Below are 26,070 nucleotides of genomic sequence, written 5' to 3' on the forward strand. Positions count from 1 at the left end.
GGGACTTGAGTAGTGATAGCTTTAAAACTCTCATACTGACTGAACAAAATCATCGGGATTTTTTTTTCTAATCAGAGAAGACTCTCCCTGCAGATAAACTCCCTCTAATCAGCTCCTTTCTATCCGCCTCCCTCCATAACCTGTACATGCTACTGTGTTAACAGTGTTTTCAACCAGTGTATACGGTGTGTTCTCAAGTAAGCAAAATTGTGCAGTGGGAGCAGAAAGAAATATGTTACAATGCTAACAGTGTTTATTTCCTGGGGGACAATATTATTTGTTTTTCCACACTAAGCCTTAATTACTTGTATAAAGAAAAACTGCTTAAGGAATGGTACGTGCAACTTTATAAAAACCTGTTATCACAAATATTTAAAAATATGTTTATCAAGTCAACTGCTGAAATGCGCCAAAATGATAATACTGTTTCTCAGTGATGGTGCTACGAGTGATTGGTTTTTCTTCAACTTTTCTAAATTTTACAAATTACTTACAATGCGATTTCAATGTATTATGTAATGATACTTTATGATATAGTATTAAACTCCATAATGCTAAATGCATGCAAAAAATTTTATCGAGATAAGTGAAGAGAAAAAAAGCATGTCATATATTGCTACAGTGATGATTCATATCCTATGACCAACAGATATTTATCTGTCCCTCTCAGGGAGTCATTAAATCGCAGAATTTTAAGGGTTTCTGAGTCATCTAAAATGACTATTGTTTGATGTAGGCTCTGTCTTTGTAATAATGAGAATATTAATAATAATCTAGCATCAATGTGCCAAGCCTCTGTAATAAGCACTTTAAATGAACTGCTTCATTGAAACTTCAAAATAATACTATGGTACTTAGGTAAGGTACTTGTAGTAGGCAAAATGATGTCCTGAAAATGCCTATGTTCTAATGCCTGGAAGCTGTGAATATGAGTATGTTAGTTTGTATGGCAAAAGGCAATCAAAGTTACAGGCGGAATTGAAATTGGTGGTCAGCTGACGTTGAGATGGATTTATCTGAGTACGTTCAGTATCATCACAAGGATCATTTTAAGTGGAAGAGGGAGGCAGAAGGAGACTATGAGAAGGATGCCATGTCGAGAACAATTGGACTGGCCACTGCTGGCTTTAAAGATGGAAAGGGAGGCGGTGCCTGAGTGGCTTAGTCGGTTAAGCGTCCACCTTCAGCTCAGGTCATGATCTCACAGTTTGTGGGTTCAAGCCCCGCATCGGGCTTTGTGCTGACAGCTCAGAGCCTGGACCCTACTTTGGATTCTGCGTCGCCCTCTCTCTGCCCCTCCCCCACTCACACTCTGTCTCTTAAAAATCAATAAGCATTAAAAAATTAAAAAAAAAAAGATGCAAGGGGACCACAGCTAAGGAATGCAGGCAACTTCTAGATACAAGAAAAGGTAAGGAAATGGATTCTCCCCTTAGAGCCTCCAGGAAGGAATGTAGCCCTGATGATGCCTTGAGTTTAGCCCAGTGAGACCTACTTCAGATTTCTGACCTCCAGCACTTAATATAATATGTTGTTTTAAGCCACAAAAATTGTGGCAATTTGCTACAGCATCCATAGGAAACAAATATAGTATTACATTCCAATTTTACAGGTGAGTAGACTGAGGCTTAGACGAGCAACTTGATTGAAGTCACATGTAATTCCAGCATTTATATCCAGATTGTTTGACAATAGCACCTGCACGCTTCGGCACTTGGCCCCACTGGAGCCCCAGATGTTTGTCCAGCACCTGCCTGAACATTTAATACCTGGAAAGGCACTCCCTGGTGGTCCTCTGCACTTGAGGATGGTTCTAACTGGTAGAACTGATGTCCTATGTTTGGTGCTTAAAGTGGTCTTTCTAGTTATTTCCCCCACTGATCTATCATGCAAAATAACCTAATTCCTCCTTCATGAGAAATACTTTTTAAATATTTGAGGTCAATAATCACTTCTCCCCAAGTCATCTCTTCTTTGGATGAAATAATCCCAGATTCAGCCTTTCCTTATAAGACATTAAATTCCAGCACTTTCCTGACCTCTTCCCTCTGGAAAGCATCCAGACTTTCAACACCCATTTGAGGACCTAGCCAGTTCTTACCTTGCTTTGAATTTGTGTGCTTTGATTTTCTTCCATGAGGTTATCACTCTGACCTTAACCCTTCTGAACTTGAGTATATATTACATCTTGAGCTCTTTGATGGAAATATTTCTAAAAATCAATCAATCAATCAATACTGATAATTTTCGGATTATCTGGCCTAAAGACTTGAAAACATAGCCTGCTTTCAAGTTCCTTTTGATATTATCACAAACTGATTCCACTCTTTGTTGACATGAATCATACCTTTCTTGTTTTAGCCTCGCAAGGGCTAGAAGAAAATGCCTGTTAAGCTATAATAAGGAACTGTTCTGGCAAACCAGCAACTTTGTAAGGAGCCTCGAGATATCATAGGCTGCTCCTGTGTATCAGTCTGAGAAGTTGTGCTATCTGTTCCAATGCACGGGGGAGACAGGAGGAAAATGAAGGAAATGTGAAGATTCAATGTGATTTCATCAGATTATTTAAAATACTGTGAATTTTTTTAGGGCAGAGAGACCTGCTCACAAATATTCATAATAGCCTCCTCAAATCTTTGACCATTCACAGCTCTAAATGACCCATGTTGCTATTCCCTTGTTTCTGCAAAGAATCAAGGGCTGACTGTAAACAAATAAGACAGCCAAAAAACAAACAAACAAACAAACAAAAACCCCAAAACCAAACCAAATCAAAACCCTGAACTTACGCAACTGCATAATGACGAATGCTTGGTGAAAAAAACATGAACCCATATTTCACTCATTTCACTCCCTGCGTCTCTTCCAAGGAAGGGTGTGGGGAGGGTGGGGAATAAAACATTTTTGTGGGCTAGTATATAAACATTCCAGTAATTAAGTACGCTGCTCTGTCAGAACTGACTTGAAGAGTCAAAGGCACTTGAACACAAGACACAAGGTTTGCATTTCCTTTATAAATACTTACGGGAGTAAGAATAAAAATAGAAATGCCACAATCAACTTCATTTGGGGCTTTTCTGAATTCCAAATGTTTGAAAAAATCGTGTGATATATTGAGGGAAACAGGTGCAGACAGTTTGAACCTCCAGGTACTTAGGGCAGGTGTCTCTTGGGGTGCCAAGTAGTAGACAAGGAGGAACAAAACCAAATTCAGGGCACAGAATGAAGCTGCCAATGGTGAGGATTTTCCACGCTGCTGTGTCACTGCTGTTGTACCTTTATGCTTTGGGAAAGTCAAACATCTGGGCTGTAACACTGGGCTACCTCACAGGGCTCCTGGAAAGAATAACTTAGAATGGTTTCATTTTTCAGCTAAAAAAGAAAATCTTATGTAAATGGTGATACAGTCTATGCTTGTGACTACAGAGCATACTACAGGTATTCAAGAGAGGAGGCCCTTTCATTTCCAGAATTGTATGATTTGAGCTTTGCCGGCCTCTAGTTTCCCTCCCACAGAATATCTCTGTTAAATCCAAAGTAGGAGAAGAGGTGCTCAGTGGGTGAGGCAAGAGTCAGCATGAATGGAGGATCATCACGTCTCCAGTGTCTGACTGCCCTTGGCCAACCCCCTACCCACCAATGGTGCACTCCATGGTTCCAGCTGGTAAGCCCTAGGTATCCATGGAGTCCATGGCACCTGCAACTTCCCCTTACTCACTCCCACCCTGTTTCTCCTGTTACCATGTCAGCTGGGGTCTGTGACCCCGGTCTTGATCCTGTCTCTAGCTTGAACTTGGAATCTCTGGTATTCAGACCCCACACCTCTGCCTCTTGAACACTCATGGAGCCTATAAAGGGAATTTTCTCTACAGATCCAATCCTATAGAACCCAAATCAATCCTGGCCAATTGATGCCATCCTCCCATCCCCTGGGAGAGGGATTTGGACAGATTCAATGTATCACAGATGGGGTCTCCTCCAACTTTTAGTTGGCCTCCAACTTTTGAGTTCAAGGGCCATTCCAATAAAGCAAAGACCACTGATCGAATCCCACTAGCCACTGTATCAGAAAAGCCTTTTATTGGCAATTTATGGCGATGCTTTCCTCATGCTTGTCATTGAACAATTTTCAATAACATGTTTATTGATTACCTACTGTGTGCCATGAACTTACACATGATCTCATTATGCTTACAGCAAACTTGCAAGATTTTCAGGAGAGGAAGCAAAGGATTAAAGAGATTAAGTAACTTGCCCAAGGTCACACAGCTAGTAAGTGCCAGGGCCAAGTTTTGATGCCAATGTAGACTATACCCTGCTGCCTCATTCTATAAATATCTGTTAAGTGCTTAGTTATTTGCAAGATGTATTTCCAACCTCTTAAGGTCTCAGGCTACATTAGGGCTTCTGAGGGAACCCCTCATCAACTACTCCATGGGCCTGGTTCCAAGAAAGCTAACACTCCAGAATCTATTAATTACCCGAGGGCTTTTGGGAAAGGTGGTCAGCTTTTGGTAGGAATGAAGCACTGTTTCGGTCCCTTTGAAGGGCCTAACAGGAAATATCTTGCTTCAGCCTAAACTGCTGAGGGACATATTCAAGTGGATGGCACTCAACAGGTTTGGAATAACACATTCCTCAAGTGCTCTGAGTTTCTGACCAACAACGAAAAAATTCCACAGTTAGACTTCTCTTTCTGGATACTCAACCACAGTGACATCGCAATTTGGTAGCTTTCATGTATATATCATATGTACACACATATAAAATGCCTCACAGAGAGCTAATCCAGAAACTTCATGGAGGACTGGTTCTTGGATATCAGGAAGACTTTAGTGGTATCATCAGCTCATCTGCTAATACTGACTACTGCCTGATTGAGGTACTGATAATCCCTTTCCTACTCCCTAGTTGAAGCCCTCTTTCCCCCATTCTTTTACCTTTATTGCAAACTTCCCCATCCCTGTGAGTCCTAGCAAATGTGAGGTTTACTGAAAAAATAAATTCTTCTCTCCTTGCCAGGGCCAGCTCATGGGAGTGAAATCTGCATAGCTGCAAGGAGCCCCACACTTAGAAGGGCTCTGTACTTGTTTTAATTAATGCTCTGCTGTCACTGACTTGGAATTCTTAATAATTTTGAACAAGGGATCCTGTATTTAACATTGCACTGGGTCACACAAATCACATAATTGGTCCTGCTCTGTGCTGTGGACATTGAGATAGGGAGAAGAGTCATACCACATAAGTTAAGACTGGATGGTGTACCTGTTGTCCCCTTTGGGACTCAGCAGGCATTTTCCCATGAGAGGCAATCCTCAGGTGGATAGAGTTGATAAAAGCTCTACCCTCCTTACCCTGATATTTTCATCTCTAAAATGGGGATAGCAGCACTTAATTTGCATGTTATTCTGTTGAGTGGGATCATGCATATAGTACCCATCAGAGTGTTTGATATTTAATAAATGAAATCCATGGAAGATATCAGGTACAGAAAACAGAGTTTGAACTCTGGAGGAGCTAACTTAGAATTGCATCAGCTCTGGCGCTTAAAAAGATGCATGACTTGGAGCGCCTGGGTGGCTCAGTTAGTTAAGTGTCTGACTTTGGCTCAGGTCATGATTTCATGGTTTGTGAGTTCAAGCCCCACAGTGGGCTCTCTGCTGTCAGCACACAGCTGGCTTTGGATCCTCTGTCTCCCTCTCTCTGCCCCTCCCCTTCTCAAAAATAAATAAACATTGGGGCACCTGGGTGGCTCAGTCGGTTAAGTGTCCAACTTCGGCTCAGGTCACGATCTTACGGTTTGTGAGTTCGAGCCCCACATCGCGTCAGGCTCTGTGCTGACGGCTCAGAGCCTGGAGCCTGCTTCAGATTCTGTGTCTCATTCTCTCTCTGCCCCTCCCCCACTTGTGTTCTGCCTCTCTCCATCTCTCAAAAGTAAGTAAATGTAAAAAAAAATTTTTTTTAAATAATAAACATTTATAAAAAAAAAAAAAAGATGTGACTTCAGGTGGGTGACTTGGCTTCTCCCAGCCTCAGTGTCTTTATCTGTAAAATGCCTTAATCTAATATTTGCCTTGTAGGGTGATCATGGGATTTCAGTAATCTAATGTATTTAAAGAGCCTAGTTTATCACCTGGCACCTGGTAAGAGCTCAAAAAATAGTTGGTTTGGTTCCCTTATAACACCATTTCTGTACTCTAAATTCATTTACAGGAGATGTAGGGATACAACCATTAATTAGTGTCTTATACTATCCAAATTCTTTTATGCTATGTGACCTACAAAATGGGACCTCCTTGTATGTGAAAATCACTTTGTAAAAAATATTTGAAGATTATTCTTCCTTCTTTGCTAGACTGTGAATTCCCTGAAGGCAAGAACCGGGTCTTATATACCCTTGTAGCCTAGAACACCTTCTAACACATGTTAGAGTCCTCATTTAAATCAAATCTGTCTTCTGTATGTGTATGCCAACTACAAGATGATAATTTTCATAATATTCCTAAGTTAACAATGAATTATTAGCCTGTCGATGATTAGGATGTACAGGGTACCAAATATAGCCCCATCTCTGCCGTTAAAGGCTTTTCTTTTCCTTGCCCATCACACATGGCTCACGTTCCTGCATCCTTGGGTCTGGTTCTTGCTCCGTTAACAAAGCTATTTCCAAGAGGGACATAACTCCGTTTTGTACAACCAGCTACCTTCTCTGGCAACAACCTGTGGGGAGAAGCCACTGGAGGAAGAATTTCCTAAAACCCCAACCAAAACTCAACCCCCCTTTAAGATTCAAAGAAGCCTCAGAATGGTGACTTTTAGCCATTTGAAGGCTATAGGTCCCTGTGAGAGCCTTCTCATTGTTATGGACTTTCTCTCCTGAAAATTGTACTCAATGTCTTACATATAATTTCAAAGTGTTTTCAGAGCTCCTGCAGCCTTTGTACCTCAGGTTAAAAATTCTTGTGAGAAGAAAACTGAATGAGCAATGTGAAAAATTCGACCTTCCTGATAAATGCTAGCCCTGTTCAAAACACACTGCCAAGTTCAAAACAAAACAAAGCAAAACAAAACAAGTTACAACACCCTAGATTGAACCTCAGGGTTATCCCTGAGGGCCCAAGCCTGCACCTTAATGGTAAGGGCATCCAGCCAAGCAGTGACTACTCTCTGGAAAACCTAAGTTCAGCCGAGTAAAATGAAGCCTTGTTTGATAATATCGTTTACATTTCCAAATCCCGGGTATCAAGCTTTCTTCCTATCCCTTGTGGCCCTTCCTAAGTTTAGCCGCTGGTGTAATGGGGTAACCATGGCAACAACCACCTGCCTATTTAAAACCATCTCCAAAGCTAAATAAGGAAGCCTGGGGAAAATGGCTGCTCGCCTGCCTCTCAGTGGACAAACTAGGCACTCCTGAGTATTTTCAACATGAGCAAGCAGGCACAGGAGAAGCAGCACGGACTCAAAGTTCTTACCGGGAAGGGTTCTAGGACCTGTGAAACAGGGCCCACCTCTATGCCACTATGTTTCCGCTTACTTGCAGATACATAGATTTACACACAAATCTGGGTGCCTGGCATCCCAGGCCACCACACCACCTTGACCTCGACCAGGGCAAGGGTGTGCACCTCACTACAGAGTAGTCTTATTAATGGAATTGGGGGAGTGGGAAGGAAAAATAGTCACCAGATCACCAGGAAACGTGCAATTACAACTGTTTTTTCTCCCCTGATAGAAGTATCTTCCTAATTGTGTTAATCATGTGAATAATTGAAGATGACTCTATTTATGTCATACGTTGACCTATTGATTTCTGGAATATGGAGAAACTTCTCCCTCCCTCTGCTTCCTCACTCTCTACAAACTATAGGGGCTTTGCTTCTTCCCTGCCAAGAGACCAGCACAACTTGCTCTACCCCAAGCATTCTGCCTTCTCTCACTCCTTGTTATCTTTTTGTACATTTGGTTCTTTTGGCCTGGGCAGCCCTTCTCTTTTTTGTCCACCTGGAAAATACATCCTTGTTTTCTGGTCTTGGCATCTGTATGGTTGGAAGCCCCACCGCACCAAATTCCGTGCCCTTGCTTTGTGTTCCTTCCCATAGGTTACCTCGATTCATATCACTTAACACAAATCACTATGCATGTCTGCAGCACTGGATGGTCAGTCCCTACACATGGCTCTCCAACACACCTACAGAACAGTGCCTGGCATAGAGTATATTTTCAAAAGCTAGTGTTGAATGGATGCACGAACAGAGCCCTTATGGATTTCACAAGCATATGGCATCTTAACAAGTACATGTGTATGGCTATGCATAAGGATACCCCTGTGAAAAGAGGACCCAAAAAGTCTACAGTGGACAGAAGAGAAAGAAGATTTAGTGTGGATGTGAGAGTGACACAGAAGGTCAGTTGATCTGTGAGTCTGTGTTTGCAATAAGAGTGGGGCTGGACCCACTCTTAACAATCACCTGTTAATAGTGATTTGTGAGTTGGGCACAAGCTGTGTGAGACAGCCAGATGGAATATTCCTGGGACAGAATGCCCACCCTAAGGAGACGATGAGTTCAGCTCTTAGATCCCACAGATCACTTTTCCTGAAGCTGAAGTATGTTACATTAAAGACTTTCTTTTTCCCAGTTAACCTCCCAGGCATTGAGGTCAGGGGAAAGGAGTAGGGATGAAAATGGTGGCGCTCTTTGGGAGTGTGAGGCTTTAAATAGATGTCTTCAGACAAGGCTGGGCCTCTGCTGTGAAGAGGATCCTATCTGCTAACTAAGTCACTCCCTTCAGGCTCAGTCTGCATTCTTCCTACCCACCTGCTTGAGGGTGGGATGGAATCCAATGGTCATCTTGAAATGGCACAACAAAGAGGAAAAAAGATGGAGAACCAAAGAGAAGAAATAAAGAAGGAAGAATGGAGAAAGGTATTGCAACAATCCCAGGGGTAGCTATATGCCAGTCAAACTCACTTCTTGCAAATTCGCTCCTGCCAGCAAGAAGGGCTTAGTTTTGTTTACAAAAGATCTGGTTTTCTCTCTTCTTGTACTTTTGGACCTAACATCCAGGCTACACACAGGGTGCACAGGCTGAGGCTGGAATGTGCTGGGCTCCAGGTCTCACAGCGCCAGCAGGGGCCTCCCTCTGCTGCCCCCTGCTGTCAGGGGACGCAGAGGCGCCGCCCTCCCGGCCCTCCGGTCTCCCTCCCTTTGAGACCGAGAGAAGCTGAGGCCCCTGCCCTTCTGCTTGTCCCTCCCCAGAGAAATTCCAGGGGGCTGGGGCTGCAGGAGCTTTCCGTCTAGAGAAAGCGGCCAAGCCCCCGAAGAGGGTTCCAGTTAGCCAAGAGCAGATCCCCACCCCTCAAGGCGGGCACGCCACGCCCTCCTTGCCAGCCCTGCAATCCCTCCCTCTGCACAGCATCCTCTGGGAGGGGAGGGCAGGTTTCTGACAGTGTTTTCTGCTTGGAAATGGAAACCCTCCTTCCGGCGACGGCAACGTGGCAGGAAAGCAAAGTCCTTGGGCGGCCGGGCCAAGAACGTTTGGGTGAGAGCAGGTGGAGGCCTCTGTCTGGCCAGCGCCTCCAGGGGCGGGAGGGGCCAGCGGGCAGTGCAGCCGGGGATGCAGCCTTAGGGCACTCTTACCTGCTGTTGAATTTTTCAGGGTGCTTCTCTCTCATCACGTGGAATCTGTGTGCAATGGAAGCATCCTGAAAGGGAAAGAGAGGAAAGCAGACACCTGGTTAGTGGTCATGACCCTGCAATGCGGAAAGGAAAGGAAGCACACAGGCTCTCACTGAAATCCCCCAAACCTGAGAGTCCATGTCAGAGAGCAGAACACGTGGCTCCCACAAAGGGTGAACGCCAGGTCCAAGGTTAGGGGCTAAGGCCACCAATGCTTATAGAGCCTATGTCAGCCGACTCCTTGCAGCTTCCCCTCTCTGCCACAGTTCAGGGTGAATGAAGGGGACAGCCGCTGCCCTTTGAGGAGAGAGAGGGTGTCTGGGTGTGGGGGCAGCTGCAGTGCAGAAGCCCGCGTGTGGAGCTGAGTGTGAATTTCTGGAAATGCCTTGCCATATTAACTCTTAAAAAAATACTTTTTATTTTGGAATATTTTAAGACTCACAAGAAGTTGCAAAAATAGTACAGAGAGTTCCTGTATCCCTTTCACCCAGCTTCCCCCAATAACATCTTATGTAACTACAGTACATTGTCAAAACCAGAAAACTGACGTTGGTAGGTGCTGTTATATATTAACTCTAATCATCCATATCAGTAGAAATAATTAGTGGCATTGAATAACAGGCTTCGTGGATAATAAAAATATGTTTAAACTTCTGGCTTCTGTTTCTTGATCTCCACAGAAAGGACTTTCCCCAAGGTCAAGAGGAGTCTCACTACCACACTCGATGGACACTTTGCTGTCTTCCTATTTGCACACGCCTTTGCTGTGCTACTGGCCACCTGCACCTCAGAGCTCAGTTAGGAAGACTCCCATGATGCCATGCCTCCAGGCTCTCCATCCCCTGACCAGAACTTCTCAACCCTGAGTCCATCTGCAGCCTACATTCATGGGCCATCTCGAGTTCTCATGCTTGTTTCTAGCATCTCTGATCCCTAGAACCAACCCTGAGCTTCAGACCTAAAATTGAGCTCATCTTTCCACTTCACACGTGGTCTTTCGCCCTCATTAAGAGTCTCATCTTCCCGCAGGAGAATGTGTTCCGCCCCTTCGCCACTCAGTCCTCGTGTGAACACGCTGGGTGCGGGCGGTGGGCTTTAGAAATAAACAGGCGAATTGGGTTGGGGTGGGGAGTGACACAGAAACAAGGGAGCTGACTCAGACACGTGCAGGAAAAACGCTACGGAAACTCATTTACTGGACCGCATGGCTAAAACAGAACTGAAATTCCATTTCAGTGGATGCGTATTAATTCCGTTTCTTGATGCAGACTCACAAAAGATAATTTCTGACTGTTGTCATTATTCTTTTCACATCAGGAGGTAGAGTTCAGTGAAGAAGCTTTTTTGGAGCATGCGCTGTGTGTGGTGAAGAAACTACAGGCTAATGGTGAAGACAGAAAGTCCAGAAGCAAGTTAGGGGGCAAAGAGGGGCTTCTGTAATACTTAGCAGAGGAGCCCAGCCAGCTAGGAGCCCACTACAGAGGCAAGTTGAAGATACGGGCTTGGTTTGTGTTTGGCAAACACTGCCTGCTGAAATAATGTTCTGGGAATTTAACATTCAAGCTCTAGTTATGGTTTCGTTTTTCCTTTAAGTCCCATGGAGGGTTGCAGGTCCTGGTTAGGCACCTACTGTGGACACGAGGTGGGTGATGCACAAAGGCCCTGAAGCGTCTATCCCCGGGGTGGGGGGTGGGGGCGGCCTGTGCTGCTCCCCCAGGCAGCAAGGCCTTGGCTCTCCCTCCCGCGCTCTGAGCAAGTTTGTGAACACCCTGAATAAGATTCATGTGACATCTGTCAAATGCTTCTCTGGGATTCAAGAAAACATTTCATCTACTTGTGTTCCTTTGAAGCACTAATTTTCTTCTGTCAGGAAAAAAGAAAAGAAAGAAGGAAAACGAAAGAAAAAAGCCATCACATGTTGCCTGGCATGATTTGTACTTCACGACCCCCGCACACCCCGCCCCCCCCCACCCTCCGCCAGGACTGTTGTGACTGGCTCCTGATTTTCTTATTCTCCAGAATCTGTGCACAGGCTTCCTACTCTCTGCATAGTTCTGATTATTCGGAGTTGTTTTTTTTTGTTGTTTTTTTTTTAAACTATGTTTTGCAAAGCTGCTTTTCACAGAGACCGGCCTTTACCATATTATTAGTTAAGCATGTGGTTCCAATATAATCGCTTGACAAATACACAGAGTAGCAGGGGAGAGCTGAGCAGTTCCTTTCCTGTTCAGTCTTGAAAAGGCCATGCTAATAAAGACTCTGACTCTGACCATGTGTCTCTACCTGGAGATTTACCTGCGCCTTCTGTTGAGTTCTGTGCCGGGCACTGAGCTGGGTGTATTTACATTCAATCGTGATTTCTTTTAAATTTTGGAAGCCAGTGCTACAATGAGTCAAACCCTTTCTTGGTAATAATGACAGCAAAATGAGACTTCTGTTCTGAAGGGACAAGGGGACCAGCACTGCAATGATGGCATTTCTGAAGGCCACACGCTCTGGGGGCCTTTCTATGAGGTTTTGGGTACAGAAAAGAAGATGGGTGGTGCTTTCCTGAGCTAAAACTAAAAATCCAAAAGATTTTTGTGCCCCTTCCAAATATAAGCAGCAGTCATTTGGACTCTGAGACATTTGGATGTCTGGGCCAGTGCTGTCCACAAGAAATAAATAGAAAATTTCCCAGTAGCCACCTTAAAAAAGTGAAAAGAAAAGGGTGAAATTAATTTTAATGATATATTTCATTAACAAATATTATCACTGCAACATGTAGTTAATATAAAAATTATTGAGATATTGGGACACTCGGGTGGCTCAGTCGGTTAAGTGTCTGACTCTTGATTTCAGCTCAGATCAGGATCTCACAGTGCGTGAGTTCGAGCCCCACATCAGGCTCTGTGCCGACAGCGCAGATCCTGCTTGGGATTCTTCCTGTCTCTCTGCCCTTCCCCTGCCTGTACTCTGTCTCTCAAAATAAATAAATAAAACCTTAAAAAATGGAGATATTTAAAATTCTTTCCTACTACATTTTTGAAATTTGGTGTATGTTTTGTACTTATAGCATCTCTCAATTTAGACTAGGACCATTGCAAGCACACCATTGCCTCATGTGGCTGACGGCTACCATACTGGACAAATGCAGGTCTAAGTCACTTTGGCAGCTTACGTTGATGAAAAGACAAAGAAGGTAATAAACCACATCATTTGGAACCTGGCTTGTTCTGAAAACTTACGGCAGGTTGGAGGATGAAAAAGAGTGCAGACCCCTTGTCCAAGACATCTCTCAGTGAGTCCCGTTGTCTTAGTACCTGCATGGCTCTCACAGGTGACAGACAAGAACATGACACTGAGGAAACCCAAAAAGTTGCAGGGAAAATGATAACTTCTTGGTAAATTCCCCAATGGGGAGGAGGCTCATCATGGTGGAGACTTAGCTGGTGAAGCCTGAGAAATACAATCTGGAAGGGGGAAGATGGTGTGTGGGTTAGCGTGATGCCTGTGGCCTCTCCTTGGCCCCTGGGTTCCCCTAGCATCAGAAATAGATTTCATTGAATCAAGGGATTAGCTGTTCACTCCTCCTGTTAAGGCCCAGTGAAAGCAGAGCCTTTGAGGTATTTGGAGTTACACATACCCCAGGCATTATTTCACAGTCCCCAACTTCCTGTCACTGATACCTGGCCATCCTGACATTTCTGCAAATCCAAAAATAAAGACCAGGGACGAGGAAGCCAGAGAAGCCAGAGGAAGTAGCAGCCTGAATGACTATGTTTAAAATCTCCTGCCAATGGATGTTATCAGTTAGGGGGACTGAGAGGGCCAACTATCCCAGTTCTTCACTGGGAGTGGGCCGGCATGTAAGTAGGTAATAGAAATGTGGTGGCACTGAGGTCACAGTCACTCTCTAGATGGGCCAGGAGAGTGTGTGTCTTGTTTATCCCTCCATGTATTACATGGATTCTGTTGGCACCAAGGGGACCAGGTGAACTTGTCAGGGCAAAATCTTTACCACCTGGGGCCACCACAGCAGCAGTCATTGTCATTGCCTTCCTACACAGAAGGCAACAGACATCTGTTATCAGTTAAGATATTCCAGGTCCTTCAAAAGAGGCAAAGACTTTGCAAGGCTCTCTTTGCCAAAGGAATCTGACTCTAATTATCACAAGGAAGTAAATTGTGGGTTGGTTTACATACCTACTTCTCCTCTTACAAAGTTTGGGAAGTCAAACAGGGAGGAAGAGCTTCTGCAAATGTCAGCTCCAGATTCTGTTAGGGTTGCGTGTTGGCTACTTGTTTTCTCAAGAATTTCCCTTTCCAACTTTTAAAGAGCGAGCATACAAACCCAGCAAACATTTTATTGAGAGAAGCCTAAGGGTATACCAAGGAGATAAAAAACAGTCCTGGTTCCTCACTGCTTCGCAATAGAATGTTAAATACGCACAGGCTAAAGGTGTATGAAAACAATCATGAGAAAGATACTGTGAAGTTCTTTATAACTTGAAAGATGAACGGATTGGATTATTATAAGTCAGCCCCAGGCAAATAAATACCCTGCCCACTGAGTGTGATGGGGAATCTGTTTGTATGCATTTCCTTGGGGGACAATGAGATGGTCTTCTTTTCCTTCCTCCTGTCCCTCCACTTCCTTCCTTCCTACTTATTTGTAAGAATGAATTAAAACCATCATCATCATGGCTCTTGGGATTATGGCTAGGTTATCTAGTTAATGTGAGGCTGTTTATTCCTTTTTGGTGTGTTTATCCATCTGGTCAGGAAATACTAAGTGAGTGAAATTTCTTGCATATGGCACCGTGTAGAGACAGACCAAGAGGTATCAGGAATCATGTTTTGGCAGCCAGAGTTGAGTGTGTTAAGAAAGAGAAGATGTGGGGCTAAAGACTCGGAAGGCAGCCATGGCTGTAAGCTGCCATCTAGAAGTTTCTAGGCAGGGCACCCAGCCCTGCTACTCAGCTCTCCCGTTTGTCTGGCTGCTTATAGAGGCTGGGTCCCCTCCTTTCTATCATTTTTCCCCTTCATCTAGCTCAGTTCCGGTTTCTGCTCCTGTGTAGGTCCACTTCCTTTGGCCATTCTTCTCTGTTCTGATGGGGTGTCTCCACCCACTGAAGACTTTGTCGGGACCATCCACATCAGAATTCTCTCAGAGGCCTGTTAAAAAGGCCAACTCGAAGACCTGGCTCAAACCAACCAAATCAGAATACAAACTAGGATCTGTCATGGGGGCGGAATTTACATTTCTGACAAAGGGCACTGGTGAGCCCTCACACATTGGATGTTGAGACTCCCCCCACGGTGTTGCTGTGAGGGGAAGCATTTGAGGACAGAGGGGGCTGTGCAGAGGCCCCATGGCTCGTGGTCCACAGCTCAGTGAGCTCTGGTGCTCGACACTCACTCATGGTTCCAGCTCCACTCACCAGCTGCTACCTGTCTCCTTATTGTTCTAAGCTACAGTTCCTCCTGACAAAATGCCAAATAATGCCTATACCTACCAACAGGGAGCTGTACCTGCCATGCAGTAGGCACTCAATACCTGTTAGCAAGCTATACCCTGGTTACTACAGGAAAAAGACACAAGTGTTGGTGAAACTGTAATGATGGGAAGCCCACGCTCCAGAAGGCTCCCGAACACCAGATCTGTCAGGCAGGTCCCACTGGCAACAGCTGAAGGCTGCGTGTTCCCACTGGGGGAAGTGGCACCTGAGCTGGTGGTCCACAAAGGAGAGAAGACTTTAAGCCAAGAAAAGGAGCGAGGGGTCCGCCTAGGTCACTGAGGGGACAGCTGGAAGAGGCCTAGGGAAAGGTGTCTCCCCCACCTGATGCCAGGAGAACTGCGGAGATAAACCCGATTGGAGCACAGAGCCCCCTTAATATGCTGCCAGTCCAATCATCCATCCTCTCAGACCCTGACCATGGGTACAGCGATACCTCTGTCTTCGGTTGTAGTCACAGAAAACCAGTGCTGACTTAGGAGTCAGAAGATGAAAGCAAACTCCTCCATTTGACTCTCTGTTTCCTCACCCACAAAATGGAGAGAATACTGCCCTTCAGTGTAGTTGTAAGAATAAAAAAAAATCTATAAATATGGTAAATTTGAAATCCAGTAAATACAACATATTTTAAAACATCCTTCCCTCTTCTGTGGCTCCTCTCTTAGTCTTTTTTTTTTTAATTTTTTTACATTTATTTATTTTTGAGAGATAGAGTGAGACAAAGTGATAGCAGGGGAGGGGCAGAGAGTGAGGGAGACAGAATCCGAAGGAGGCTCCAGGCTCTGAGCTGTCAGCACAGACGTGGGGCTTGAACCCATAAACCATGAGATCGTGACCTGAGCCGAAGTCAGACACTCAACCTACTGAGCCACCCAGGTGCCCTTCTCTTAGTCTTCTTATTAAAAAACAAAATCCTGGGACTCCTGGGTGGCTCAGTCGGTTAAGCGTCCGACTTCGGCTCAGGTCACGATCTCATGGTCCGTGGGTCCGAGCCCCGCGTCGGGCTTTGTGCTGACAGCTCAGAGCCTGGAGCCTGCTTCGGATTCTGTGTCTCCCTCTCTCTCTCTCTGCTCCTCCCCCGTTCATGCTCTGTCTCTCTCTGTCTCAAAAATAAATAAACATTTAAAAAAAAAAAGCATTAAAAAAAAATAAAAAATAAAGTAAAAAAAAATCCTTTCCTTAAACCTGCTCTTCCCCCAAGCTACCTATTATTTTCCCCTTCTACTTCCTTTTTCTTTTAAAGCCACCAACAATTTCAAAGGAGGCACAGGTGAGGATGGCTGACAAGCGAAGGTATCACACAATCTGGGCCTAGGTGGTTGGTTTGGAGGGACTCATTTGCATATGAAAGTGGGCAGCGTAACTGCAAAGGTGGGGAAACAGAGGAAAGACTGTAAGGCACGGGGTGCCTGTGTCATTCCCAGCCCTCACTAGTCAAGTGTCCTGAGGCCCCACCTGTAAAATGGGGACTGTGGGGACAATGATACCCACAAGACTGTGATGAGGATTGCAATATATAAGGTCTAGCGTAGAGGAGAGCACATAATAGGTGCTCAATAAATGCTAGTGTCTTTGTTGCATCCCCCTCCGAAACCCTAGCTCTATCTATGGCATAGATGGTTCTCTTTTCTCCCCGATCCCATTCTCAACAGTTTGGGAAACTGTCCACACCAGTCCTCTTATGCCCAGAAGCTGAGTTCAGTAAAACAAACTAACTGAGTTGTGCTAGATGTGCTGGGGGCTGGAGGAAGAAAGAGGAGTGTGGCACTGTTCTTGTGCTCTGTGTGTGTGTGTTGTGTGTGTGTGTGTGCTGGGGGTTGTGTTAGAGGGGTGTGTTGGGTGTATGTGTGTCGGGGTGTTAGGGGTGTGTGTTGGGTGTATGTGTGTTGTGTGTGTGTTGTGTATATGTGTATTGGGTGTGTGTGTTAGGGGCATGTTTTGCATGTAATGTGTGTTGGATGTGTGTGTGGGGGGGGTGTTAGGTATATGTGTGTTGTGTGTGTGTGTTTTGGGGGTATGTGTTAGAGGAGTGTGTTTGGTGTAAGTGTATCGGGAGTGTGTGTTAGGGGTGTATGCTGGGAGTATGTGTGTTGGGTGTGTTGGGGGGTGTGTATGTGTGTTGGGGGTGTGTTAGGGGTGTGTGTTAGGTGTATGTGTGCTATGTGTGTGTATGTATGGTGTGTGTGTGTATGTACCTTGCAGGTGTGTCTTAGGGAGTATGTTGGGTGTATGTGTGTTGTGTGTGTGTTGTGTGTGTGTGTTGTGTGTGTGTGTGTGTGTGTGTGTGTGTGTGTTGGGGATGTGTGTTGGGAGTATACTAGGTGTATGTGTTGGGCGTGTGTGTTAGTGGGGTATATTGCGTATATGTGTGTTGGGTGTGTGGGGGGGGTTGGGGTGTGTGTTAGGGGGGTGTGTTGGGTGTATTATGTTGGGGTGTGTTTGTGTTGGGAGTGTGTGTTAGGGCAGTGTGTGTGTGTATTGGGTGTGTGTGTGGGTGTGTGTTTGTGGGGGGTGTCTGTGTGTTGGGGGTGTTAGGGCAGTGTGTGTATGTGTGTGTATTGGGTGTGTGGGGGGGGTGTCTGTGTGTTGGTTGTGTGTGTATGTGTTGGGGGGTGTGTGTTAGGGCACAGTAAACCAATCCCTTCAACTTAGTGCAGAGACTGCACTGATGGGGTGAATGCAAAAGGCTGTGGAAGCACCAAGGAGGAGCATGGAGCTCAGCTGAGAGGTCAGCTGGGAGGAGACACCCCCAGAGGTTCATGAGCACCTGGAGTGTAGGAATTCAGTTGAGCCCAGGCGAGAGAACAGAAGAGAAGGAATTCTGACAGCTAAGCCAGCCAAGCCAGCTTGGGACCACATGGTTCTCCTTGGAGGATCAGAATTCTCAATTCTGGAAGCTTGCATGAGAGTCTTCTCCTGACCTTGCCCCTTGGTTATTTCCTGGTGTTGCTTTTTTAAAACTGTTTCAAATCATCCTAAGGGTAAGTTTGTTTTTCAAAAAATTTCTTATTTTGTTAGTTAAAATTATAGGGGAAAGAATTTTCTCCATAACCTAGGGTTTGGGACCTTCAAGGTGTCCATGCCTAGGCCAGATGCAAGGATGCTTGGACCCAAGTTAAGACTGGGGGCAGCTGACAGAGGTAAAGAGCAGAGACTCAGAGGGGGACAACAGAAGACCAGAACCTTTCTGCCCACCCAAACATTTCTCTTCCATGCAGAAAGGCAATCCTTGACCAACTCACCACACCAATGGAGAAATAGTTGTTCATGATGTTGTACGGGACCTGGTCCCCATTCTCCACCTCTTCTCTGGGGCTGACTTCCAGATGCCAGCGGTCTAGCATCACCAAGGGGCTCTGCTCGATGTCCTTCAGGATTTTTGTCAAGCTGCCCCCTTCATAACCTGTGGAGCATGGCATTACATTTGTCTCCAGAGCAAAAAGGCTAAGTTGTTGTTGATGTACAGGCAGCTGTCAGGGCAGGGAACCCTGTGGGCATCTGTGATCAGGAGACCCTCCCCCACCAACCAGTGTGTCTGGGGGCCAGAGAGAGTTATGTTCCCTGAGCCATGGAAAAGGACAGAACAATAGGGCATAGAAAGAAAATGGGAGATTTGGAAGCCAAAGTAGTCAGGGTAGTGGTGGGAGCTGGCCAAAGTTGGACAGGCTTATGTAGTTAAAAGAAACCCTAGAGAATTATTGGGCTGGGTGGGAGAACACAGGACAACAAAGGGTTCATTCCAGGACTTTGTCATGTTGCAGATGGACAGTATGATAGAGTTTTAAGATGGACCCCATTATCCCTGCCTACCCCAGCCCCTAGGTATATACCCTGCAAAACTCCCAGGACTTATAAATAAGATAGGACAGTCACTGCCATGACTAGGGATCTTATATGGCACAGTTGACTTTAAGCAAGGGAGATTACCTGAGTGGACCTGACCTAATCAGCTGAGTCCTTAGAAAGGACTGGGCTGTTCCTTAAGAAATAGATTCAAAGCTTGAGAGGGATTCTCAAGGGAGAATTCTCCGATGATGGCTTTGAAAATGGAGCAATTCATCTGTCAAGGAAAAAGGAAGCCTCAGGGATGTGATAGTGGTCCCAGCTAACAACCAGCAAGGAAATAGGGACTTCAGTCCTACAGCCAAAAGACTCAATTCTGCCAACAACCTGAATGAGCTTAGCAAACTCTCTGTCCAGAAATTCCAGAGAAGAGCACAGCCTGTCCAACACCCTCATTTCAGGCTGGGAGGCCCTGAGCAGAGAACCCAGTCACGCTGTCACAGGCCTTCTGACTGACAGGACCATGAGCTGACAAATGGCTGTTTTAAGCCTCTATATTTATGATAATTTTTATGCAACAGAAAAGTCGTATAGAAAGAGAATTGTAAGTCATGAGAGGTTAGTGGGAGAGTCAGTCTTTCCTTTCAGATAACACTTCCGTGTTCCTGCTTACCTTCAGGGCAACCTTGAAGAGTATTTCCACGTTGCTAGTTTGGTCAGCTCCCTAGGGATGCCTCACAAGATAGCAATGGTAGTCACCATGTAGTTAAGGGCCTGGGGGCTCTCTGGGAGCACAGGGCTGTGCTTACTGCATGAAATTTGTGCTGAGCTATGCTGCCTAGATGCACAGAGCATGGGGCTATATTCTGCTTCCTCCCCTGGAACAGAGGGCTCTTCCCTAGCCTCAATGTGTGGCTGAAGACATCAGTTCCTGCCGACTTCCTTTTGGGCTGGCTCCTGCTTGATCTACCCCTGCCACCAGGCATATACCCAGCTCCGAACACTGACCACTGCCTGGCCTGGCCTTGAATTCTCTCTGAACGCATCAGCCATCTGGAATCCCACCCCAGTTCTGCCTGCCAGACTGCTCGGTCCCTTCCATGTGCTGCCCTGGCCTCCTCTGTTCTCTGGAGCATTCCCAGATCCATGGGTTCTGTTGCAGTTTACAGAGTTCTCTGTAGCTCTTGCCTCTTGTCCCATAAGCTGGTCACTAGTTTGAGATCCCCCACAGCGGGATTTCAAAAGGAGCGCCAATGGACGTGGAGCCTACGATGATCTGGATGCCCCTGGTAGCTGGCAATGTAGCTTTTCAGTTTGCATTCTGAATCCTAGTTCAGAAGAATAGCAATAATTTGCAGAGGAGGGAATTTCATTCAGAAAATGCCTAAGTGTGCCCCTACTCAAGCAAGTACTGTGGGGGGAGATAGATGACACTACCCTAAAGCCAAGTATGTCCTGCCAGGGTAGGCAGGCTCTTCGCTGATAGTTTCAGGGAGATAGTAGACATATTGAGGGGTAAATGCAGACCTCGGCAGGATGCGGAAGGCAAGGGAATGGTCATGGAGTAGATATGACACTGTGGAATGTAATTATTAAAAGGGAAGTTGAGCCTAGCTCTGCAGAGCATCCCTTGAAATTGGAGTGCTTGTCCCCAGGGTAGTGCCACCTGCATGCACACTCACCTCCTCCCCAGCGGAGACAGCGGGCCAGGTCATTTCCTGTTCCAAGAGGCAGGACAGCCACCGGTGGATGCTTTGCAAAGTTGGCCTTATCTGCAGCCCATGCAGAGGAAGAGAAAATTATATGCCACTGGATTACAGAAACTTTGGGTTATCTGTCCTTGATCTTATGCCTCAACCCTTCCATAGCATTCTTTGCTTGAATAGCTCCATGATGGAGAGAGAACACACTACCTCCTAAAGCTGTCTCTTCCACCTGCAGCATGTGAACCACTACTAAGGATTCTTTCATATTGAGCTGACGGTCTCCGTGTAACTTGCACCTGCTTATCCTCATTTCATCCAAATTCTGTCCTTTGGGGTGACAGCATACACCTTGAAAACAGTAGTTCCGTAATCATAACGAACACTTTCTCCATTTATCCCTCAGACCAACTCTGCAAGGTATTATTATTCTCCTCATAGATGAAGAAGCTGAGGTTCAGAGGGGGAAAGTAAGTCCAGAGTCAGGATCCAAATCCAGATCTCTGTGCTCCCAAGCCCAGTCCCCTCCTAGCTTCAGGGGCTAGGCAGGTGCGTGGGCAGTAGAACAGCTGAGTCTGAGAAATCAGGGAATAGTGGGGCCTTTTGGAAAACTGAAGCTGCCTCAGGTAAAGTCACGCAGGTTCAAAGTTTAAAAATAATATTGCGTCTGACAAACAAAACCTCAAGGTGTCATTTGGCACCCAGGTACCAGTTTGTCACTTCCGCCCACCCCTACCCCAGACTTGCAAATACACAATTCCTAACCTTATCTCCCATGCTGGTTGTGAGGGAGCATCAGACTGAAACATCAGAGAAAACACAGCAGAACACGTGTGGTCTAATCTGGCTGCGGGTCTACAGCAACACGTTGGCCACCCTGAGAAAGCTGGAGCAGGCACGGGCACCCACTGGGCTCCAGGGGGCGCCACTGACATAAACTGCAGCACGCTTTGGGGCCTGGGGATGTGAGTAACGCTGATTGAGGAGTGTGGGTGGGGGGAGGGGTGATACAGGAATCAGCAAGTGAGGCTAATGCTAGGGCTGTCCCAGCAAAAGGGGAGTTCATAGGTCCCCCGGGGTTCTCTGACTTATGCCGGAAATGGCAGAGCTCAGGCAAGACCTGGGGCTGAGATCATCACCAGGAGGTGTAAGTTGGGGGACAGAGCAAAGTGATGGACTCTGCCATGGTTCTCAGAACACAGGGTCTGCATTTATGCCTCCTTGCCTTTGTACAAGCTGTGCCTTTTACTTGGAAGGCCCTTGTTTCCTTATGTCTGCTCCTTCTGTGGTCCCCATCTTCATGCTTTGAGGCTAGAAACCCAGATGTCATCCTAGGTTTTTCCCTCTTCCTCACCCTGCTCAGTTTCCACATGCTCTTTCCTTAATAGATCTGTCCACCGTCTCTTCTAGCTATTCCTATGGCGATGCCTGAGCTCCCCGACGTGATTCCTTCCTCCTGGTCTTGAAGCAACTGCCTCCTCTCTGCCTTCTCAGCCTCAGTTCCCCCAGTGGCTCTCCACACCTTCAAGGCAGGCTGTCCCTGAGCTGGAGCCTGAGCACTGCAGTCCCCTGCTCTCTGCTTTCCCTCTGTCGTGGCTACTCCCATCATCTCCAACATGGTACTGGGGTCTGCCTTCCACTCTAGCCTCCTCCTGCTTGACCTGTCAACCATGCTTAAGTATCTTCAGTGCCTTAAGTCATAAGCTCTCTGTTGCTTAGGTGCTGCCTCTGGGGGACCCTCCCTGCTTGCCCTAGTCTGGGCTAGGTGCCTCTCCAGAGTGTTTCTTCAGCACCAGGAACAATCTCCCAATTGACTCTTGTAATTGACTACTCACTTGTTGCCTCAATGTGCTGTATCCTCCCTGGGGGAACTATATCTCATCCACCACAGTATCTCTGCATACATTACAGAAGGCCTACTATGTACTGGTGCTGTGTTGGGTGCTATGACTCTAATAGTGGGTCAAAGTGCCAAGACACAGGCTCTCATGATGCTTACAGTTGAGAGACAGATATTAATGAGGTCTTCATATAAATGAGGCATAATTTCACATTCATACTGGAAAGGGAAAAAGTATGATCATATAATAAGGTGACTGAGGTTGGATCCTCTGAGGAAGCTACACTTTGGCTGAGATCTGAAGTAGAAGTTGACCAAGGAATGGCCAGGGAGCATACCAGACAGGAGGAACCACTTGTGCAAAGGCCCTGTGGTAGAAGGGAGACTGGTATATTCAAGGGTCCGAGAGAGGGACTGGGTGGCTGGAGTCCAGAGAGAGAAGAATGGTGGTAGGAAGTAAGGCTGGAAGTAAGCAGCTGCTGCAGCACGAGGACCTTATAGACCATTTGAAAGGTTTTTGTCCTTATCCTAAGAGTACTGGGAAGACACTGATGTGCTTTACACACATCATGAACCCACGGACATTCAGGAAAGACCACTCTGGCTATAGAGTGAGTATAAACAGATCAATGGGAGGACCAACACAGGGTGGCAGAAGGCACTAAATAAGTAATTTAACATTCCTGAATGAATGAATGAATGAATGTGCATCATGCAGTTATTCCTTCCATGACTGTTTCTTCTCTTCAGGTTGCCAGCCTGTTACATGACCTTTCTTCTTCCAGTTTTGGGCATAGACTTTCCCCCGTGTTCTCTGGAATAGCTATCTCATAGGAATAGCTACAAGAGACGGTGATGAGATGGTGAAGAGACGGTGAAGTGAGATGAATTTTATAAAGTCACCAAAGCCTACGTTCTCCTTCGTGATGGAGAGGGAACCGTGTGAGCGGCTCCCAGGACTGTGGCCATCCACCCTTTGCTGATCAGCTTTTCCTTCCTCGGCTCCCAGAGGAAGGGAGGATGCCTCCCCACTCCCACAAACAACTCCAGAGCCGGAGGTGACAGGAGAGCGTGGGTGCCTGTTTGGCAGGGTTGTGTCCATGGTAACTGAAGTGCCTGTGGGGAGCCGGGTGTGGTCCCACCCTTCCTGGTGGTCTGCTTACGACCCCCAGAGGCACAGCCTTCCCTGCCCCAGTCAGGGTCTACCCATGCCCATCCCTGACTCCTCTCTTCCTCTCATCCTGATGGCTCCATCTTCCAAAGCTATCCAGAAGCCAGCCGACCACTCCTCACAACTTCCTCTGTGTCTCCTGTTGTCCAAGCCTTGGTCACTTCTCACTGCAGGTGCCTCCTGCAGGTCTCCCTGCTTCTGCCCTTTTCTCACGACCCACTGTGTACTTTTGCTCGAAACCGTCCAGCATCTTGGGACATTTCTGGTATGAAAGCCATATTCTGTTTACTGCCCTACACGTCCTAGTGATCTGGCCCTGTGCTATCCCAGCTTCATCCTCTGCCATTCTTCCCTCACACGCTCCGTTCCAAGCACGCTCTGCAGTCCTGCTGCCTTCAGCAGCCTGGCTTTGCTCCTACCTCAGGGCCTTTGTATTTGCTGTTCCTCCTGCACAGACTGCTATTTCCTCAAGTATCCGCATGGCTCACCTCTCCTCCAGGTTTCCATGCAAACATCATCTGCTATGTGATGTCTTCCCCAAACACTCAGTCTTAGATCGTAGACCACCCCCAACCTTACCCCTGCTGGGCTCCTTGCCCCATCCCTGCTGTGTTTTTATCACCTTCCGCATGCTGTATGTTTCTCTTGTGTTTTGGTTTTTGTTTGTTTGTTTGTTTATTGCCTGTCTCCTCCGTCTAGAAAGGAAGCTCCGCAAGGGTGGGATTTTCATCTGTTTGTTCACTGTTGCATCTCCAGGGCCTGGACAGAGCATGGTACATGGAGGTGCATAGGCAGTATTTGTGGAAGGAGTGACAGACAATTCCAGAGTTAGCCCCCATCATCTGCAGAGGATGAGATGTCCACAGACCCACAGATCCAGGCAGAGCTGGACTGAAACCCAGGCCTCCTGATTCCCAGCCCACTGGGAGGGCCCTCCCCACTGCCCTTCTAATCTAAGCATATTGGGCACAGCCCAGCATGACCTTTCTTTGCTTGTACTGATCTGCACTTTCTAGACGTGCTTTCTGGACTCAGGCTGCACGTGCTCAGCTCAAGGTGATTTGGCCAGGCTACCCACCTATGCTTAATTCTCTGGCCTTTATCCACTAACCCGGGTCTGCTTGGAGACCTAGTCCTGCCCTCCCACTCCCCCTACCAGCTCCCCAATTTGGCCTGTCCTACCACCGTCCAAACCCCAGCCATGTTTATGAGGCAAGACCTGAAACTAAACAGTTAATCTGTACCTGTCCTTCCATTTCTTTTTTTCACCCAAGGTAGATACAATGGCCAAGCACTGTAGTCAAGCAATGGCCCAAGAGTGGAAACAAGGATGAACCGGACATGGCTCCATTTCTCTTTCCTGTGTATTACCTTCCTCTGACTTTAAACATGCCTACAATAAATAAACTCTAAAGCTCCTCCCAGCCCCTTCTTACCAATGCAATCCAGAATCCAGCCAACTGTCCCATCTCCTCCGCAGGCTAAAACACGGAAGTCTGGAGTATCACGGAAAAAGTTCAACCTGGGAAGTAAAAGGCCAAAGTGGTCTTATTTACTAGGTTGTGGTGGACATTTGACACTGCTTGAGTCAGGGTCTCCCCTGTTCCCTGGGAGTACGTTACGGCCCTGATTCCTTTTGGGGTTGAAAGGGTCACTTAGCATTCTAAAACCAGAACTTAACAAGGGAAGCAGTACCACTAGAGTAGAGAGAAGAATCCTGGGGAGCCGTCCTTGTATAAGGAGAATGTGACTCAACATTCAACACAAACAAATTCTTTACTATTTGTGCAGAGGCAGCCATAGTTTGCTTATTTGGGCACCAATACAACCGACCCGCAACGTCTGGACTCCTCTCTGGCTTTCCTGCCTGTTCTGTCCTCACAAACTGTCCTCTAATTCAGGTGCCCTGAACTAGTGGATATTCAGCCCACTGTCCTGAGGGCCCAGACCCAAGGGGAGTGAGCACCATCCCTCCGAGGCCTTCGCCTTTTAGAGTAGGGCTCTTTTTTTTTTATGTTAGTTTATTTTTGAGAGAGAGGGAAAGTGCAAGGGAGGGGCAGAGAGAGAAGGAACCAGAGGATCCAAAGAGGGCCCTGTGCTGTCAGCAGAGCCCGATATGGGGCTTGCACTCACAAACCATGAGATCATGACCTGAGCCAAAGTTGGACGCTTAACCGACTGAGCCACCCGGGCGCCCCTAGAGCAGGGCTCTTTACCTGGGGCCCAGAGGTCTGTAGATAGAAACCAGAGTGCCACGCACATGGAGGAGAAGATGTTACACTCTTACCTTTCCTAAGCCCTGAGATTTAGCCTCTCCTTCAATTATGAAAGTGGGCCACAAATCACAGAGGTATTAACACTACCTGCGACTTTGTTAGAAAGTCAAAACCACAGGTAT

At 46.5% G+C, this 26,070-nt stretch overlaps 1 protein-coding gene across 1 annotated transcript in view; it reads right to left on the bottom strand.

Moving 5' to 3' along the window:
* The window catches only part of DGKG (diacylglycerol kinase gamma), a 205,546-nt gene that overhangs the window by 77,373 nt on the left and 102,103 nt on the right, over positions 1-26,070 (bottom strand). Inside the window, exons 17-20 of the mRNA XM_047876465.1 lie at positions 25,109-25,194; positions 20,641-20,730; positions 18,418-18,578; positions 9,639-9,703 (exon numbers count right to left, since the gene is read on the bottom strand). Of these exons, the coding sequence (XP_047732421.1) occupies positions 9,639-9,703; positions 18,418-18,578; positions 20,641-20,730; positions 25,109-25,194 (402 nt within the window). The remainder of the gene's footprint in view (positions 1-9,638; positions 9,704-18,417; positions 18,579-20,640; positions 20,731-25,108; positions 25,195-26,070) is intronic.

The sequence above is a fragment of the Prionailurus viverrinus genome, chromosome C2, assembly GCF_022837055.1.
Source record: "Prionailurus viverrinus isolate Anna chromosome C2, UM_Priviv_1.0, whole genome shotgun sequence".
In the NCBI taxonomy this organism is placed as follows: domain Eukaryota; kingdom Metazoa; phylum Chordata; class Mammalia; order Carnivora; family Felidae; genus Prionailurus; species Prionailurus viverrinus.